The 21654-nt window shown below is 37.2% G+C and overlaps 1 protein-coding gene across 8 annotated transcripts in view; it reads right to left on the bottom strand.

Moving 5' to 3' along the window:
* LOC306861409 (ankyrin repeat and sterile alpha motif domain-containing protein 1B-like) overlaps positions 1 to 21654 on the bottom strand; it is a gene marked incomplete at its 5' end in the record, with an annotated part of 177726 nt that overhangs the window by 6410 nt on the left and 149662 nt on the right. For 5 of the 8 annotated variants that reach the window (XM_079403636.1, XM_079403639.1, XM_079403641.1 and 2 more), the window contains 7 exons: positions 3496 to 3663; positions 4444 to 4581; positions 4973 to 5059; positions 6181 to 6252; positions 11120 to 11245; positions 13566 to 13751; positions 14317 to 14424. In XM_079403636.1, coding sequence (XP_079259762.1) covers positions 3496 to 3663; positions 4444 to 4581; positions 4973 to 5059; positions 6181 to 6252; positions 11120 to 11245; positions 13566 to 13751; positions 14317 to 14424 — 885 coding nt within the window. The remainder of the gene's footprint in view (positions 1 to 3495; positions 3664 to 4443; positions 4582 to 4972; positions 5060 to 6180; positions 6253 to 11119; positions 11246 to 13565; positions 13752 to 14316; positions 14425 to 21654) is intronic. The other 3 variants (XM_079403638.1, XM_079403643.1, XM_079403637.1) reach the window with 2 other exon arrangements.

Genomic DNA, 21654 nt, shown 5'->3' with positions numbered 1-21654 from the left:
GTCATGTGCTTGACTGTGATGTGATCAAATTTTCTACGCATTGTAATTATATACAGTGGATTTAAAAAGTCTACACACCCCTGTTAAAATGCCAGGTTTCTGTGATGTAAAAAAAAATTAGACCAAGATAAATCATTTCAGAACTTTTTCCACCTTTGATGTAAACTATAACCTGTATAACTCAATTAAAAAACAAACTGAAATCTTTTAGGAAAGGGGGAGTAAAACTAAAATAATGTGGTTGCATAAGTGTGCACACCCTCTTTTAACTAAGGATGTGGCTGTGTTCAGAATTAAGCAATCACATTCACACTCATGTTAAATAGGAGTCAGTACGCACCTGCCATCATTTAAAGTGCCTCTGATTAAACCCAAATAAAGTTGAGCTGTTCTAGTAGGCTTTTCCTGACATTTTCTTAGTCGCATCTTACGGCAAAAGCCATGGTCCGCAGAGAGCTTCCAAAGCATCAGACGGATCTCATTGTTAAAAGGTATCAGTCAGGAGAAGTGTACAAAATAATTTCTAAGGCATTAGATATACCATGGAACAGAGTGAAGACAGCCATCATCATCAAGTGGAGAAAATACAGTGATATTACCAAGCACTGGATGTCCCTACAAAATTGATGATAAGATAAGAAGAAAACTGGTCGGGGAGGCTGCCAAGAGGTCTACAGCAACATTAAAGGAGCTGCAGGAATTTACTGGCTGTGTAGTACGTGACAACAATCTCCCATATTCTTCATATGTCTGGGCTATGGGGTAGGGTGGCAAGAAAAACTTCCAAGCCCGGCTAGATTTTGCAAAAACACATTATAAGTCTCCCAAAAAGCATGTGGGAAAATGTGTTATTGTCTGATGAAACCAAGGTTGAACTATATGGTCTATTCTAAAAGGTATGTTTGGTGAAAAAAACAAGACTGCACATGACCAAAGGAACACCATACCCACAGTGAAGCATGGTGGCAGCAGCATCACGCTTTGGGGCTGTTTTTCTCCAGCTGGAACTGGGGCCTTAGTCAAGGTGGAGGGAATTATGAACAGTTCCAAATACCAGTCAATATTGGCACAAAACCTTCAGGCTTCTCCTAGAAAGCTGAAGATGAAGAGGAACTTCATCTTTCAGCACGGCAACAACCCAAAGCACAAATCCAAATCAACAAAAGAATGGCTTCACCAGAAGAAGATTGAAGTTTTGGAATGGCCCAGCCAGAGACCAGACCTGAATCCAATTGAAAATCTGTGGGGTGATCTGAGGGCTGTGCACAGGAGATGCCCTCGCAGTCTGACAGACTTGGAGCATTTTTTCTCCAAGAAGAAGAAGAAGAGTGGGCAAATATTGCTAAGTCAAGATGTGCCATGCTGATAGACTCATGATTCGCATCATGGATGTGCAGCCGACAAATCTGCAGCAACTGCGTGATGCCATCATGTCAATATGGACCAAAATCTCTGAGGAATGTTTCCAACACCTTGTTGAATCTATGCCACGAAGAATTAAGGCTGTTCTGAAGGCAAAAGGGGGTCCAACCCTGTACTAGCAAGGTGTACCTAATAAAGTGGCCAGTGAGTGTATGTTAATATATTAAATAATTACTAAAAGGAATTGATATGAAGATCCTCTTTTTATTTCAGATGAGATGCCAAGAGTACCACTAATTATTGCTTTACCCAAAAAAGTTGAGTTTGTGGAGTAAAACACTTATTTGAATAGGACTACATGGTGCAAAAGGGACTGAGAACAGGATTGGAAAATGTTGCAAGTCGGATTTGAACCTACAAAGCCCATTTCAGCCACACCTCTCACTGCATGCATGGTTCCGCGGCTACACCATTTAAAGTGCCATATTGGCCCAGTGTTTGTACAGAGATATACTTTAATTACATAGACACACATTTTATGTGGCCTTTAAAACAGACTAGTGAAGCGTCTCATAAAAGGAGGGTCATTTCTGCAATAATGCAACTGTTTATTTTCAACCAGGCATCTGTTGTTTCTCTCCTGCACGTAATCCAACTCCAACAGGCAGGGTGTGTTTTATTTTTATGATTCTGAGCCTGTTCCAGAGAGTGGTAATATCCCTGTTGGTGGCAGGGGGGAGGGGAGGCACCGTGCCCGCTCTAGGGGCACTGGGACGAAGGCAGATGGAGAGGAAGGCTACCCCGGAGGAAGCGACTTGCTGACGGCCCTCATCAATCTCTTTTATCCTTAAACGCACTGAAGGGAGAGGAGATGAAGTGTGCTGTTTACAGATCAAACACTCACCTCTCCATCCCTCAGGACAGGCTGCGACGTGCTGGTGTGCGTGCAAACAAACTTTCGCTGAGGGGAAGCAAATACTGCCGAACACACATTTCTCAATATTGATTTCAAATATATTGGTGCACACGCCTCTAAAAGGATGATTGCACGAATGTCGTTAAGTTCAAGTACGCCTGTGCTGTTTATAATTATCAAACTCATTTTAGGTTGAGGGCCAGATTGGATACCACATTTTTTAGGCCTTCAGTTAAGAGGAAATATTAATCAAATAACAACATTGACAAGAAAAGCTCCCTCTAAAACAATAATAAAAAAAACAGGCCTAAAAGAATATAAATGTTATGACAGCAATTAATAAATTAACAAACATTATAAGATTGTAAGATGTGAACTATAATGTGCAACACAACAATTTAAAGTATTTATCAGTCATGGTGTTGTTAAAAATGTAATATTGAGAATATAACAGTGTTTTATATTGTATCATTGAGGTACTATTATTAATATTTAGAATTAGTGTTCATTTTATATTTTCTGTTTTCATTTTAGTTAATGTTTTAGTAATTTGTTTATATGGGTATATAGTTTTTATTACTTTTTATTTCAATTTAATTATTCTAGTGAAACTAAATGAACATTAATAATGTTAAACTAAATGAAAATGAGAAAGGTTGCTTTGGCAACTGGCTGAAATAAAGTAAGATTGAAATTCATTTGATTGTTTTATAGTTTTAGCTTTAGTTAATTATAATAACTCTGAAAACTATCATAGCAATTTTACAAAAGAAAATATAATAAGCTGATATTAATGTTTTAATTAAAAACAAATTACACAAATATATTACTGTTCAAAAGTTTACAAAATATTTCAAATATCACATGAAATGTATCATGGTTTCCATAAAAATAATAAGTGTTTTCAACATTGATGATAATAAGAAATCAGCATATTTTAATGATTTTGTTAATAACAGTTTAACTTTTGACACACAGCGGATTGACATCAATACACTAAATCAAAATTAAATTCTGATCACACATTCTAGCAGCTCAAATCAGAGACTTTGTTTCCCATGATGCATCACTCAGCTTGAGCACACACAGATTGTGTTGAAGGTGTGCAGGTGTACATATGTACAGATGGATGAGGTCAGACAGGCTGAGGCTAGAGGCTCAAGTCAGTGTTTGTGTGTTTGTGTGTGTGTTAGTGCTGAAAGGGCAGAGTCACTCACAGACTTGCGTATGTTGACGCGAGGTTTAGGGACAGGTTTGGAGGGTTTGCTGTCGAAGCTCTCTGGCAGAGTGGACGACCCGTGGCCACTCTTTCTGGCCTGGAGGGCCAACTGATACGCCACCTCAAACGCCTGGCCCAACGTCAGGATAATCTCATAGGCCAGATTCTATATGAAAACACAGAGGTGATCAGAGACGCTTTTTCAAAATTCACACTTGTGGGGGATCTACATTTTCTCAACTGACGGAAATGCCTTCAAGAGTTCAATTTAGTGCTACTACATTTGGCAGCATTTTACTGGTTTTCTTCCATAATTTCAGAGCTGAGTGATTTTTAAATGATTAAAAACATGCTTTAAGCATATTATAAATTATTCATGTGTTGTGACTAGCTGACGCAGAGACAGCTCTGTGGTGTTACTCTGACAGACGGTAACACAGAAGACATCAAGCTTACTTAACCGACAATTAAAAAAAAATACAATGTCACCACAACTATTTAAGATAAGAAAATGTGTAGTTTGTACTTAAAATGACGGCATAGATGCTATAAAATGTGACATGTCAGACCTAGCAAGTGATTTCACAAACAATTTTTATAATCTCATCACAGAAAATATTGCAAACACCAGATATGCTTATATATATATAAAATTACTATACATTTAACTAATCATGATTACAAATAAATAAAAAAAGGTGACTTTCATAGTTTTGCCTATTTTGGCACATTAATTTGATATTATTGACTAAACTAACACTGATCTTAGAGTAGTGCTCAAATATATCTTCATTAATATTTTAATAATAATTTTAGTTTTATTTATAAAATGTAATATTCCTCTGACATGTTTTTGTAACACTTGCAACTGTGCTTTTATGTCTCATTTTCATTTATGCTTCATCAGGAAGTTCATAAGTGCATTTCTTTATGATGTGTTACTAACCACATCAAAAGCTGTAAACACATGGCAGTAATGATGGCTGGATTTCAGGTCCTTGGTGATGTACGCAAACGTGGACAGATCTTCAGGGTCCTGCGCGGCACACGAGATATTCCTGATCTCATGCTCTGCTATAATGTTCTAAAATACGAGGGAAAGAAAATCAGCTTTTAGTCATCAATAATATTTTTCTTTTCTACATTTCTAACATAGACTGTCAATTTATGATTTATATATGTCAATATATATATATATATATATATATATATATATATATATATATATATATATATATAAAAAAATATATCCAATTGAATAAAATGGAAATAAAACAATAAATTGACTTATAATAGCACTTCTTGTAATATCTATTCAATGCTTCCTCAGAATTATCTAATGTCCTTTAATGACGTGCAATTTATTAATTCAGCTGCGTTTGTTTATTGACTGACAGCCCTAATTTCAATCTTAAGGAAAATGAAAGTCACTATTACAATCTAAGTATAAATTAAGACTTAAAACTGATGAGTACCTTGTTTGTGGCATCAATAAACTTGACACCCTTATAGGAGACCGACAGTACTATGGTGGGAATCTTCTTCATCTGTTCTGTAGACTTCTTACAGAGAGAACGAGAAGAGGAGAGATCAGCAGACAATCTCACTCCGGCATTAACATTCATGAGGCCCCATCACACACTGACTGAGATCTGCTTAATACAAACTCAAACACACACACTAAATTATTTACACGTAATGTCATTCAGTACCCTGCAATAACCCAGATAGTGTGCCATCTCATGAGACAAACAAAAAGGGCCAAAATAACATTGTGCGCTGTTTAAAGCGTGGCCTTATTGGGTTTGAAAGTTACTGTTGTCATATACCACAAATAAAGATGCTTATACAAGGTGGTTTTAGCTGGTCTCCCAGTCTGCTGTTTAGCTGGCCGGCCAATGGGACTGTCAATCTGTCAAGTGCAAAACTAGCAAACCAGGTTGAAAGACCACCTCAGGCTGCAGGGGCATAAATCACATTCGGCCGAGGATGATGATGAACTGCAGAGAATCAGAATTCATTTTCATATCTTCCTAAGCTGTCATATCAGTTGTCAGAGTGGAATATATATTCATCTGGACCTCATTTCCCCCCTCGCTCTCTCTCTCTGTCAGCGGTTTCCTGTGCATCGGCGGGTCTCTACTGTTCTGTACCTGTCAAAATATTCTGCTTAAAACAAAGAGCGAGAGACAGAGGAACTATATTTACACCCTCTGAATGTATTAATGTGTTTTTGGAGAAGCAAGGGGCGGCAGGTCTCAAACTCTCTCTGTCTCATCAGAAAGGAGAGAGATGGAAAACAGATGGTGTTTTACATGCATACAAAAACAGAGCGGCCGAACTGTCCTGCTGTGTTGAATAATCTCACGAGAATGGGACGGCCGGGGGGCGTTGAGGTAAGAGAAGATGTATTCTGAGGTAAAGCGAGGTCACTGCATTCATATGCTATGGGAAGTAGGTTATTTATGCGATTATGATAAGAGTCATAATTGGCCTTAATATTATTTCCCTTCACATCGCCTTGCGTGCGTGTTAATCACTAGTACACCGTGTTCTCACGTAGTCCTTTAAGAACAGAGAAATTTCCTATTTTCTCAATGACTGTGTGTCATAGTGACCTAAGGGCAGCAGGAGCATGACTAGACAGATCGTTTAGTGGTTGCCATGGCAACACAACTCTTACCCTCATTTTTGCGCAGGCATCATGCGTGGACTCTGTACCGCGCAACTCCTTCACCAATATAGAGCCCAGATACTGCAGAAAAAACACAATCAGAAACTGAGAAACACATTCATTTTTATTAAAAAAAAAGGAGATATAGATAAAGTAGAATACTATTGTGTAACTATTATTATTTGAAATTATTTTATTATTAAAAAATGATTTACATTTATGATTCATATTTTATTATTAAAATGATTTACATTTATGATTCATATTTTAATACATTTATTATTACCATTTACATTTATATTATAATTGTTATTATATTTATTATGTATTTTTAAAAACAACATTTTTATTTATAAATTATGGGTTTTCACAAAAGCTAGTTTATAATATACATCAAAAAGTGACATACTATTGCACAACTTTACTATTATTTGATTATTATTATTATTATACTTTATTATAAATAATAATAAAGTAAATAAAAAACTAAAAGCTCTCTTTATATTAATTTATAAATGGGAAATTTTAATACTATATTAATTTGTTATGATTTCAAATAATATGATTATATATTTAAAAGTATTAAAAAAACAGACATTACTTTTTTATTTATAAATTATGAGCTTTCACTAAAGCTAGTTTATAATTAAAATCAAAATTAACTATTTAGTTTTACACATGCTTGTCCATGTAAATGAGCTCTTTTATAATTGGCTAACCTATTTGCACGTAAAACTAGAAACAATGGTAAATGTAACTGGCATTCAACTGATTGATCGATTGCTTCTGTCTGTCCCTGTCTGTCGTGCTGCTGAGAGGTTTGCGATTGTAGCTCCTTGTAGCTTCGCTTTTATGTTGAATCTCTATCTTACTTTCACTCTCTGTTGTTTAAAGTGACAATATATAACTTAATTCCCACCATATTTCTGGTATTATCTATCAAACTAATTTGATCGTTCGCTTTTTAAAACCATTCACGCCTATTAGTGTTTTCTTTTTTCTCGCACCGTTTTTCATGAGTTCATCAAACAATAGTGGTAAGCGAATGATTCTTCAATCACGGTGAGTAATGGCTTCTTCTCCTGCCATTGTTGTTTGCACTGTTTGCCACATGTACAGTTTATCTCTCTGTCAGCGACTTGGGATTCACATGTGATAAATGCAGGGAAATAGTTAGGCTGACAGAGAAGATTTCAGAATTAGAGACATGCATCCAAACTTTAGTTTAGGATAGTAAGAATGTGAGGGCTGTAGATACTGCTTTGGATGCGACTAGCTCAGGGAGTCCTGTACATTGTTCGGTCCCGGTAGAGCCCGTGCAGCAGGGCAACTGGGTGACTGTGAGGCAGCCTAGTCGCGGGTCAAAACACCGCTCTTCCGTTCCAATCAAAACATCACTCAGTGACGCACCCACTGAGAAACCTGATGAAAGTGCTCTAGTTATTGGCGATTCTATTGTACGGAACGTGAAAATAGAGACACCAGCCACCATAGTCCAATGTTTACCGGGAGCCAGAGCGCCTGACATCTTGGCAAATTTAAAAGTGCTAGTTAAACGTAAATTCAGTAAGATTGTTATTCACGTCGACGCTAATGATGTTCGACTTCGCCAGTCGGAGATCACTAAATATAATGTTAAAGAGGTGTGTGAACTTGCAGGTACGATGTCAGACACTGTAATATGCTCTGGTCCGCTCCCTGCTTACCGTGGCGATGCGATACATAGCAGACTGTCGTCACTCAATGACTGGATGTCTAAGTGGTGCCCGCAAAATAACATAGGTTTCATTGATAATTGGAAGAATTTTTGGGGCAGACCTGACCTGTTGAAAAGAGATGGTGTTCATCCCTCCTGGGGTGGTGCCGCTCTTCTCTCTAGAAATATGGCACATAGTCTTAGAGTTCGTACTTGACTAACTGGGACCCAGGTCAGGAAGCAGACAGACTGGCTAAACCGACCGTCTGCTAGCCGCCTCATGTCACAGAAGTCTAAGCACATAGAGACTCTTTCACCTAGATATCACACTATAGAGACTGTCTGTTCCCCGAACTAGAAAATACAGAAAACATCCAAACCAAAGTAAGAGTAACAATTTAATTGATGTTCAACAAATAAAAAACAGATATAATACAGATAACCATGTACTGTACTGTTTGTACTGGCTACTGGTTACTACTTGGCCCCTTACTTTTCACGCTTTACAGGTAAACATGGTGTTAGCTTTCACTGTTATGCTGTTGATACCCAGCTCTATATTTCTTTGTGACCTGATGAAACTTACTTATTTGCAAAACTAACGGAATGTATAGTTGATATCAAAAACTGGATGACTAGCAATTTCTTACTGCTAAATTCTGAAAAAACAGAGGTGTTAATTATTGGACCAAAAACTTTTGCATGTAATAACCTAGATCACTGTCTAATACTTGAAGGCTGCTCTGCAAATTCTTCGTCATCAGTTAGGAACCTAGGCGTACTTTTTGATAGCAATCTTTCCTTCAAAAAACATGTTTCTAGCATTTGTAAAACTGCATTTTTCCATCTTAAAAATATATCTAAATTAAGACCTATGCTCTCAATGTCAAACGCAGAAACATTAATTCATGCATACATGACCTCGAGGCTAGATTATTGTAATGCTTTATTGGGTGGTTGCTCTGCACGTTTAATAAACAAACTCCAGCTGGTTCAAAATGCAGCAGCTAGAGTTCTTACTAGAACCAGGAAGTATGACCACATTAGCCCGGTTCTGTCAACACTGCACTGGCTCCCTATTAAACATCGTATACATTTTAGGATCTTCCTAATTACCTATAAAGCCCTAAATGGTTTGGCACCTCAGTATTTGAGTGAGCTCTTATCGCATTATAGTCCTTCACGTCTGCTGCGATCTCAAAACTCCATTTGATAATACCTAGAATATCAAAATCAACTGCGGGCGGGAGATCGTTTTCCTATTTAGCGCCCAAACTCTGGAACAATCTACCTAACACTGTTCGGGAAGCAGACACACTCTGTCAGTTTAAATCTAGATTAAAGACCCTTCTCTTTAACCTGGCTTACACATAATACACTATCGCATTTCTATAATTCAAATCCGTTAAAGAATTGTTAGGCTGCATTAATTAGGTCAACCGGAACCGGGAACACTTCCCAAAACACCCGATGTACTTGTTACATCGTAAGAAGAATGGCATCTACGCTAATATTAGTCTGTTTCTTTCTTATTCCAAAGTCACCGTAGCCACCAAGATCCAGACTGTATCCAGATCAGATGGTGGATCTGCACCTAGAGATGACCTCTAAAGCCAGGACACCTAGATGAGCCCCAGAGACTGATCCCCAGTGAAGACCCTGTCACCAAGACGGCCATCGGGACAAGACCACAGGAACCAGATGAGTCCTTTGCACAATCTGATTCTGCTTTAGCCTAGATTTAAACTGCTGATTTTGTCTGGCCAGAGGAGAATGACACCATTTCGACAAACTATTTCCCCGTCTATATACTGTAAAGCTGCTATAAAGCCACCCAGCTTTATATCAAGCTGATGTAAAGCTGCTTTGACAATTTGCATTGTTAAAAGCGCTATACAAATAATATTGACTTGATTTGGTAATTTTTTGTTTACCACCTTCCCTTGCTTTTAAACACGAGTGGGGGACTGGAGATTTACATCAATTAATGGTATGTCTCTTTTATTTTAAAAGAGCAACAAAATCCCGATTTTAAGGTGTTTCTTTCCCAATGGTAGATGTGCACAGATTGTCCATCATTGTGAGTACAACTGTCTGCTAAATCAATAACTGAATGGAAATGCAGTCGTGTACAATGAAGTGTGTAGGGAGAGATTGGTTGGAAAGAGCTTGGTTAGTGCTATGATCTGGTGAAGTGTTACGCTGCACTGCTGGGTATCGGACAAGGACAACCTTGAGAGCCAGCGGGCTGTGTTTCACATGAAAGCAATCTGGCATCTACCATCAGGACACGTGACAGTATTTTGAAAAGCACTGAGTGTAAAACCCAGGCAGGCCATGTAAATCCACTCTAGACCATTTATCTTACCTACAGGTATGTGAGATCCTCAATTACTTTTGTATTTATAGTTTAATGTAAGTACGCAATTTCTCTGCAATGAAATTCTTCATTATTTATTACATTTACTTTTTTTATATTTAGATTTATCATTTTAATAATTTTTATTCCATTTTATTTTTATATTTTTAATTATTTTATTCCATTTTATTTTATTGTAAGGTTTCATTTCATTTGTATTTTTTTATTATATTTTTAGATTTCATGTATTTTATCATTTAATAAATGAATAGCAGTTTTAAATAAAAGAATAATAATTGTGGTGTCAGGGAAGTGTCTCATTACTAACTTAGAGCCCCATGAGAATCAGGAACATCATTGTTTAAGTGTAATATCAATTGATTTTGCAACATATTTTACTTCTAGCAGAATAAGCATTGATCCACAGATCTGTCCGTTCCTTCACAGCTCAATGCTGGGAAAAAACTCTTGACCTTTGCCCTCTGTGGGTCAGTCACACTTACACGCATGGATTCTGTTCATAAACTCCATCAGTGTTTTTGGCACAGGAGAATAAGCCAATCAAATTTACACGGCTGTTGCTAGGAAACAGTGGGTTTATGTAAGCTAATACTAGAGATGCTCGGGCCCAGAGAGAGCTGAAAAAAAGCTGTATTGATTGAAGGTTAAAACACCATTATTCACCACTGAATAACTAAAGGACTCGCAGATCGCCTTTATGATCGCTTTTCTCTTTCGCTATCTGATGGCCTACAGGAGCTCGCCAAGGCCAAATCCACATCTATATTCTGTGTACGCTCGCATTTAAAGTGTTTTTTTGTTTTTGGTTCCTTTAGTTTTTTTTTAAATCTAAGAAACATTCATCATTCATCACTTCTAACACCCACACTTACATATGCTTCATAGTCACATGACTGGAATATAAGCTTCTCTGGATGGTGCTGCCAGTACTGCACCGGCGTAGATGACGTCGCCTCGTTCGGAGGCCGCAACGTGATTGGCTCGCACCATTCGCCTTGCTGAAAAGAAGGGTAGAGGAAAAACAAAGTAATTAAATCAAGGTTCAGTTTAAATTACAATAAAAAAACTGATGGTATTATTTACGGTTTAATACTTTCACTAAATCAAGTACATCTATAATAATCATAGGGTACGTTTACACATCACCTGAACTAAAACGGAAAACTTTTAATGCTTTATGGCCGCTCATTTTCGTGACAGTGGCGTTTTAGGGGCCTGAAAAGGCGAACTTCAGAAAATGCAAGTTTTTGGAAACAATACAGTTATCGTCTACACTCACCGGCCACTTTATTAGGTACACCTGTTCAATTGCTTAGTAACACGAATTGCTAATCAGCCAATCAAATGGCAGTTGTGTGGACGAAAATGCCTTGTTGGTGTCAGAGGTCAGAGGAGAATGGGCAGACTGGTTAGAGATGATAGAAAGGCAACAGTAACTCAAATAACCACTCGTTACAACCAAGGTATGCAGAATATCATCTTTGAACGCACAACACGTCGAACCCTGAAGCAGATGGGCTACAGCAGCAGAAGACCACACCGGGTGCCGCTCCTGTCAGCTAAGAACAGGAAACGGAGACTACAATTCGCACAGGCTCACCAAAATTGGACAATAGAAGATTGGAAAAACGTTGCCTGGTCTGATGAGTCTCGATTTCTAAGGCGACATTCAGATGGTAGGGTCAGAATTTGGTGTAAAGAACATGAAAGCATGGATCCATCCTGCCTTGTCTCAACGGTTCAGGCTGGTGGTGGTGGTGTAATGGTGTGGGGGATATTTTCTTGGCACACTTTGGGCCCCTTAGTACCAATTGAGCATCGTTTAAACGCCACAGCCTACCTGAGTATTGTTTCTGACCATGTCCATCCCTTTATGACTACAGTGTAGCCATCTTCTGATGGCTACTTCCAGCAGGATAATGCACCATGTCACAAAGCTCAAATCATCTCAGACTGGTTTCTTGAACATGACAATGAGTTCACGTTACTCCATTGGCCTCCAGTGTCACCAGATCTCAATCCAATAGAGCACCTTTGGGATGTGGTCGAACGGGAGATTCGCATCATGGATGTGCAGCCGACAAATCTGCAGCAACTGCGTGATGCCATCATCTCAATATGGACCAAAATCTCTGAGGAATGTTTCCAACACCTTGTTGAATCTATGCCACGAAGAATTAAGGCAGTTCTGAAGGCAAAAAGGGGTCCAACCCGGTACTAGCAAGATGTACCTAGTGGCCAGTATGTGTACAACTACAAAAAACGTGAATTTGTGAAAATGGTGGCATCACATGCATACATTTTACGTATTCAATCTATAGGTGCATAGTGTTACTTTGCATAGTCCACATCTACTGGCCTGGCATGCATAATACAGCATTTTCAGTAATTTTCGCGAATCCGTGTAAAAGGGGATCATTTGGACAAAGCTGATGTCTGTATTGTGTAACTATGGAAAAACTTTGCATATGCACCAATATGAAAATTCTGCAATCTAAATTTCTGGATGCACTTCTGGACGCCTATGCAAACCGAATAGGCGTTTTAATAATTATTTATTAAATAATATGAAATAATTTTTCAATTTAAGTCAATAATGTTAATTATACTGAATTAAAAAAATAACCAACAAAAGCCAATAAAATAACTTGGAGAAATGCACATTCAATATATCGTTGTGTAAATGTACCCATAGTTTTCTACCTTTTTTTCATAGTTACCTGATTTTTTTTATATTTTTTACAGAACATTTTACAAGGTTTTTCAATTTTTCAACTTCAAAATTTGATATTTAATTAATTGTTACTTGCGGTTTCTTTTTGTGATATTTACTAGCAATTTCTGAGTGAAAATGGTTTCTTCAACTTTTTTTCAGTGTAGTTGATAAGCAGTTCAACTGAGCTTTTTGTATTCGGTCTAAAGCCTTTTTGTCCCTCTTTCTCTCTTTGTCTCTCCCTCTGTGATGATATATGGAGCCACAGGGCAGGAAAAACTGATACAGTGCAAAAGAGGAAGAGGACGTGAGGGTTTTTGTCACGTTTTGTCATTACGTTTGGTGCAATAACTCTGTAATTCTATGCAATAATTCTATTCACAATCACTGCAAAACACACAGGCGCACACGTCACTGATAAGCTCACAATGAGAGATCACAGCCACAACACATTCACAATCGCCAACACGCACACACTTTAACACGCCACAACGCTGATTTATTGAGATGCTATCCGGACATAAAGGTGCGCGAAGCACAATTGATCACACCAAAGCAGGAGGACAGGGGAGAGTAGTGCACTTGACGCAAGTGCACTAACTCACCATACTGACTTGTGCCATCTGTCTCTCTAGTTTGGAGCGCGGCACGTCTTCGAAGTAGTTGTCGTTGCGTCTGCGTCTGGCGTCGGCCTGCATGATGAGGTGCTGGACGTCCAGGGAGCCGGCGTTGGGGTAGGCCTGACTCAGAGATGGGGACAGCTGAGGTGGAGTGTGGTTCCCGGTGGGCTCCTGCAGAAAAGTTTTTGAGTGGTTAGTAGAGCAACTGCTTTTGAGATGAATGGGAATGCTAACAGATCGCTTTCTCGAGGGATTTTCTTATTTGGAGGTCTAGCTGTGTGCCTGTTTTTGCTTTGTGTTTGAATTAGTCTTATGACCCACTGTTTCTACATCAGACAGTCCTCGTCCTTTGGTTAAAAAGGAATATAAGTTGTGGCCCAAAGCAACTCTGATTTCTGATGCTCTGGACTGGCTTTTGTATCGATTGGACTCTTGGAAAAGAGGCTAAGGAGGCCTTGCAGTTTGAGAGCAGCTGTCTGATCCAGCCTGGAAGATCAAGTTAAATCCCTGGAGCGGCTCAGGGCATAAGACTGCCATCAGATAAGACCGAATCGCACAGAAAGTGACATTTTCTGTTTTCTTAAAAGCATTTCTCAGTCTGAGCACATACATGCACAGTATATATTATGGGTGACATTTGGGATGAACATTACATTTATTGTTGCTAGGCGAGTAAAAACATAACAGACAGTGTGAGGGGAGATTTTGTTGGAGAAAGAGGAGGATTTGTACTCACCCTTAGGGAGATGGCCCGTGGTGGTTTCTGTGGAGGGTCTTCGTGCAGTCGATCTCCAAGTGAAGCGAGTATTCTTTTCCTGTGGCCGATCAAATTAATTTTAAGAACCTGAAAGAAAGAAAGAGACAAGAAAAGTGAGTGTTGTGTATTTATTCCTGCGTGTTTAGTCCTCTGCAATTTGGGGCAAATTCAATAAACAGTTTTGTCACTTTTGTGCAGAGTATTACAGCGCACAAATATCAAAATAAATAAAATAAAATAAAAAGCTTTAATAAAATGTAATTTGTTCCAGCACATAATAATAATAGTAGTAGTAGTAGAAATAATAATAATAACAATAACAATGCTAATAATAATAATAATAATAATTAAAGATGAGAAAGAAGATATATAATTAAAGAAGATATACAATGAATACATTTTATTTGCTCCTGTGCTTAATAACAATAATAGTAAGACGACGACGACAAAACATGTTTTAATAAATTTTAATAAAAATGTAACATTAAAATAGGGATCATTATATTGGAAAATGCTAACTCTCATTTGGTTTGCAATGAATTTTGCTGACTTTAACCATGTACTCTGCCATATTTCAATTTAATAATTTTAATTTGCTGACTGCAAATATGCCTTCTTTCAGTGAATCGGGTGCCAAACCCACACAGACATCATGTGCAAATAAATCATGCTGCCGTTTTATGTTTTGTGTGTCTGTTCTATGCAAATTCTGTTTTTTGTCCTCAGAAGCTTTTGTTTTACTGTCTGAGGTGCATCGGGGGTGTAATAACAGTAAAAGATGGCCACTAAAGAAACCCGGTCAATCTGATGAAACTTAAAGAACACAAACACGGAAAGAGACCACAAACACAAAAAGATCAATAACGTCTATAAGACTCCTCCTTTTTCATTCTGCCCCATTTCTTTCTTTCTCTCTCTCTCTCTCTCTCTCTCTCTCTCTCACACACACACACACAAACTGTATAAATATTGCAACCTTGAACTCCACCCAATTAATGAGCATACATAAACACTGTTCTGTCACTCATTTGAGCCATTAATGTAAACCAGGTTGCACAGAGGCATCAAATGTATGTTAAAAAGCTGCTTTAGTCACAACACACATGGTAGCTTCTCATTGGCCGCATCATTCCTGTCCCTATAGCAACAATCTTCTCTAGCTTCATTTATAATGATCGCCACTATTTTATCCTGAAAAATCAAATCAGCGGGAGGCTATTTCCTTTCAGCACAAATCATGGTTTTCAATTACAACATAGTGTCCGGAACTGACAATCCAATGCTGAGATTATGACATGCAGGTAAAGGAGCAGAGGACTCTTCCATGACCTTCCCAATTTATGACTACTGGATGAATTTTTGCAAGCAATTTATTTAGCCAATTAAATATTTTAGAGCAGGGTGCTATTATTATTATTATAATAAATTCTAATTTTTCTACATTTGAATTTAATTAAAAATGTTGTTACTTACCTTTTCCAGACCTAAGTAAGACAATTGGAAAATTTTACTGATTGGAGACACTGTTATTAAAAAAAAGCAGTCCAGCATACTGAAATTCACTCTTTCCTGTGTGAAGGTGTGTGAAAGAACAGTATATATATTTAGATTCTGTTAGTTTCACAGAGTTACCAACTGGGAACACCTTCACTTCCCCCAGTACCAAAACCATACCTTGCCAATCTAATATAATACCAGAAACAAAAAGTACCTAATCCAAGAGAAGAAAAACAAATGTTTGCAGGCTAAACAGATGTTCATACTGGCTAAAATGCTTCCATCTTCATGGCCAGTACTACTTACAGGAGCCACACATTTTACTTCTTTGGGTTAATGATCCCCTGTGTTTCTCTTTAAAGCACCTCATGTCTAAAATCGATTTGTGTAAGGAGGTTTAGGATTGTGTGCACCAGAGGCTCATTAACCCTGTTTAAACCCTCTGGAGATGCCACAAACAAGCCAGTCTGAAGCAGCCAGCAGCAGCTCTCCCTCAGGCCCACGCTGGCCAGATTACAGGTGGTTAGGGCAACAGAGACTGGAACTGGATGGAAAACCCTACAGGACTACAGCAGGATGTGTGCTCGCTGAAATTAGACAGTCTGCTTGAGATAATTTGCCAGTTTGGGAGTTTAAACCACACAAAATGTGATTTCAACGTGCCTGGAGGTTTCACATTAGAAATGAAGTACACAAACACACAGCTATGCTTGTCTGAATTAGTCTGACTTACGTTCTTGACTATGGACATTAAGTCTGGTCCACTTTGTAGGTTATTCTGGCCAAGGTTATTCCTGCTCAGTTCTTAGTAGGGTTGGCCGATATACAGTAAAAATCTATCTATCTATCTATCTATCTATCTATCTATCTATCTATCTATCTATCTATCTATCTATCTATCTATCGTTATATAAATGTATATTTACAGTATAATAAAATTTTCCAAAATAAATGTCTCTTTGTCTTTTCCACACCATTAAATACACATTCATATGTATTTAGTCTGAAATACAAAAACCAAAAATAAATAAAACAGTCAGTACCATATTGGTTTTTCTTGAATATGTTAGTTTTATTTATTTATTTATCTTTTCTTTTGCGTTGACAGATAGTCTGCTATATATTTAATTGTGAATGATCATTTCCCCTTTTTATATTTAGATTACCTTTCCATTTAACACTCAAAGTCAACACTAATCATTTAATAAAAACACTAATAACTAAATACTGTTAAATATAATCTTTAGCAAAATGAATATCCATTTTTCATTTTTCATACTGTATATTATAATGTGATGAATAAATTTACTTGTAGCATTTAATTTTACTATTTGTATGTTTGTTGATTTTTTATTTATTTAAAAATGCAATAATTTAATATTTAATAACAGCCATAACATGCAAATAATTATTAAAAAATTATTAAAATAATGATGTAGTAGAGTCTACAAAAGTTTGTACAGACCTTTGACTGCATGAACCTTGCCAGTATTTTGACTACTTTGGATACAGCCCTTATAAAGACTAAGTAAAGCGCCAGCAGTAAAGCCAGCCAATCAGATTGAGGCTTGCAAACGAATGCTCACGCAGTTCTTGCAGCCAGTGTGCATCAGTAGGTCTTTAAATCATGCCATTGCAGCAGAAAATGGACAAACAAAAGGAGATAAAACAGGAGGAAATGAACAAAGAGAGGATGCTGAGTGTGTAAGGTTAAGCTTTGCCATACTGCATGACAGTAAAAAGCAGAGGAGATTGAATTTAATTTAAATGCAAATGTGTAGAGCAGGCTGCAGTGGAGATGCAACGTGCCATAGAGAAATACTGTACAGACTGGACGACAGCGCAAACGGCTCCATCACACTAGCGGCGCTCGGATGATATGCATAAGCTTCGCATTACACATGCAGCAGGGGTGATAAAGAGAAGCAGCCATGTGTTTTTATCACTGTGACTGCTCGCGAACATAACTACCGCCGGGTACAGTATGCTGACTGCAGTGTAAGAGCACCAGAGCTGCAGCCTAATTCACATTCTAACTGTACTGTATGTAAGATTGGGATTCATAGTGCACTAAAAATAGTACGGCAAAGTGCCTAGATGGTATTTCTGCAGAGGTGGGTAGAGTACCCCAAAACTGTACTCAAGTAAAAGTAAAAGTACTTCTAGAAATATTTACTCAAGTAAAAGTAATAGTCTGAATAGTTACTTGAATAAGAGTAAAAAAAGTATCGGATAAAAAACTACTCAAGTACTTAGTTACTTTGGATCATATAGGTACTGAATATAGTTATTTTTATTTAGATATATAGATTACATTTATGTAATGTGTATGTGTATACACACACACACACACTGACGTTCAATATATATATATATATATATATATATATATATATATATATATATATATATATATATTTAAATGTAATTTATTTCAGTGATGCAAATCAGAATTTTCATCAGCCTTTACCCCAGTCTTCAGAGTCACATAATCCTTCAGAAATCATGTTGATTTATTATCAGTGCTGCTCTTTTTAGCTTTCTATTCAAAGAATACTGAACAAAATGTCACAGGTTCCAAAAAATATTAAGCAGCAAAACTGTTTCCAACACTGGTAATAAATCGATATATTATAATGATTTCTGAAGGATCATATGACTCCGAAAACTGCAGTAACAGCTGATGAAAATTCTGATTTGCATCACTGAATTAAATTATATTTTAAAGTAAATTAATTATGTATTATCCTATAACCTCTGAAAACGCCTCACATGACTGCTCCGAACATAACGAAACAAATGCATATTGACGGATCTTCTGTTCTGCAAAATGTAAACAAATGTAGCCTATATTTTTGCAAGCTTAAATATTGTAAAAATCTGAATATTAATTGTGTCTAGAACAGACCGCTACGAAGAGCTAATGCGGGTTCCGCGGGTGTTCATTTCATACTCTGACAGCTTATTTAATGTATAAATTATACATTGTATTTAATGTACGGTACATGTACAACAAACTGGTAATGTCATAGTGGTATCGTGGCCTATACCTGTGGAACAGTAGACAGCACACGCGGTGTTCATCTAATAAAGATCTTCATATAGCTCTAGCAAACAAGCCTTTGCAGATTTGCTTTCAACTGACTGTAGATCCAAAGCAACGTCTTCAGCGCTCTTGATGTTCTTAAACTCTCTGTTATCTGAGAGGGAACCGCTTCAGAGACTCAGCGCGTGCGGCAGGGAACTGAACGAATCATTCAAACTGATTCATGAACCGATTCACTGGTTTGCCAACTGGTTTGATAAAGCCTTTAAACAGAATCGACTCAAAAGAATGAATCATTCGCCAATGGGCATCACTCATTGCCCAGAGAAAAGTAGACGGCGCGTTTGGAATAAACCAAAGCATTTTTAACTTGTATTGCATTAAGATACAGTAACGAGAGGAGAGTCGCCCACAGTAACGAAGTAAAAGTACCGTTTTTTCTCTAAAAATATACTTGAGTAAGAGTAAAAGTACCCATTTTAAAATATACTCTAAAAGTATTAGTTACCCAAAAAATTTACTCAAGTAAATGTAACGAAGTAAATGTAACTCGTTACTACCCACCTCTGTATTTCTGGTAGATTTTAAGGCATTTAGGAATTATTTGGGCTAATATTGACTAAAAGCTCATTGAAAAAGACTTTGCGATGGTTCTCTTTCGACTTTTCCAGTAACCGTTCTTTTTCGGTAACAGTGTCTGAATCTAAAAATAGAGATCCACTCCTGCACAAAACCTGAGCAAAATGAATCTGTTCTAACTGTTCATCAAACCACTCTTGCAGAAACTGTTGCATTCAATTCAATTCAGTTTAAACTAATTTGTTAACTTGCATGTTTGAGACCTAGTGATTACAAAGGTAATTCATTAGCTAGATGCTAATGCGACATACAAATGCAAATGGTACACAAAAAAGAGGTAGGTGGTATAAATTTGTGGTGGCACACTATTAAAAAATATTTTTGAAATAAACTGAAATAAAGCTGAAATTAAAAAATGTAAATATTAGTTAAAAAATTTAACAGTAAAAGTTGAACTACTAAATTTACAAATATTTCAGCTAAAAACTATGAAAAAAACGAATAAAAACAATTATAAAAGCACTCTATATAATTACTAAATCTAAACTCAAATTAAACCTGAACATTTAAAAATTAAAAGTTATTTCATAATAATAATAAATACTATAATATTATATACATTTTTTGTAGTAAATAGTTTTGTTGTAATATGTTCTTTCAGTCTACAATTTGCCTTCAAATAAAATACTAGGGGCTGGATTGACTGAACAGGGTAAATTAGCGCAAGAGCACAATTTCAAAACAGCGTCGACGGGCGTGGTAATTTCTGCAGCTGATTTTCTGACAATGCGCAAATTCAATAACAACGATGCAACATCTCATTTACATCTCAATCCTTCAGAAATCATGTTGATTTATTATCAGTGCTGCTCTTTTTAGCTTTCTATTCAAAGAATACTGAACAAAATGTCACAGGTTCCAAAAAATATTAAGCAGCAAAACTGTTTCCAACACTGGTAATAAATCAATATATTATAATGATTTCTGAAGGATCATATGACTCCGAAAACTGCAGTAACAGCTGATGAAAATTCTGAAAATTTTCTCATTTACATATCGACCAACGCAATATACCAAGCGCAACACAAATTAGCGTAGTCGCAAATAATCAGAGCGGATGCTCATCAGGTGCGGGTGATCTACTTATGACACAGAAACAAAATAGTTTAAGACGCAAGTTTTAGCGCAAACACCAGACATTTGACGAGAGCAAACATTAGTAAACCGTGTTTCGTGATTCATATTAATACTCATCTCCCATAAATTTTGCGTCTGAAAGGGAAACTCCTACAAATGAATATTCAATAAGGTCAGGTGCAAAAATAACTGTGTACACACCTTTCAGCGCTAATTCTTCACTGTGCGTCTTTATGTTAATGCCAAAAGAGGGTTTGGGCTGGTGCAAACTATTAGTAAATCTGGCCCTAAAAACTGCAATTCTCCTGTGAAAGACAGTCTAAAGGGCAAAGAATGAAAGCTGTTAGTTTGTAAACTCTGATTGAGAAACACCCAACTGCATTAGAGGACAATAAAGTGCAACTGAAGTTATCTGACAGCACGCTGCCGACCTTTCAAATCCAAAATCTTAATTTGCGCCAAATTAATGCAGTCAAAGAGTGTTTATCTGCCAGCCAGTTAGGCCTATTTGACACCTAATCAAGGAGATCCTCATTGTGCATTCACTGGACAAAGAAAATCAGGGAGTGTGTGAAAGATTTGGGCGCTCTGTAAAAAGAGAACAGCACAAACCAGAGAGATCATTGACATTTTTACACAATAATTGAAGTGTTGTTAAAAACATTCAGCAGTTTCGTGCATAAAGGAGTCTTGTGAAGTCTCTTATTTTCTGTGGGTGTAATTGCTGCAGTGTTGGATGTAAAATGACAGTTAATCCCATTAGATTAGAGAAAGTGAGCAGGAAGCAGGTCTGAAGAGGGATTAACCTCAGCGGTCCAGTGGCAGGAGTGTAATCTCCACACCAGACGCGCACATGGACATACTTTAAGGGACCGATACACACACATTTTTTTCTATACCAGTTTAATATGCAGAGACAACTATACATACAGCGGTTCATTCCCCTAAAACATTTCTCACTTCCCCAGATAGCTTGACACAGCAACTTTGGCTCAACCAATGGCTTGATTTTGGGGGCGGTACTCTCTGTTTATTGATCAATGGAAGATGGAAGGAGT

This window comes from Barbus barbus (genome assembly GCF_936440315.1).
Source record: "Barbus barbus genome assembly, chromosome: 42".
Lineage (NCBI taxonomy): Eukaryota > Metazoa > Chordata > Actinopteri > Cypriniformes > Cyprinidae > Barbus > Barbus barbus.
The sequence above is the reverse complement of the archived record's forward strand: the minus strand, read 5'-3'. Positions and strand labels throughout refer to the sequence as shown.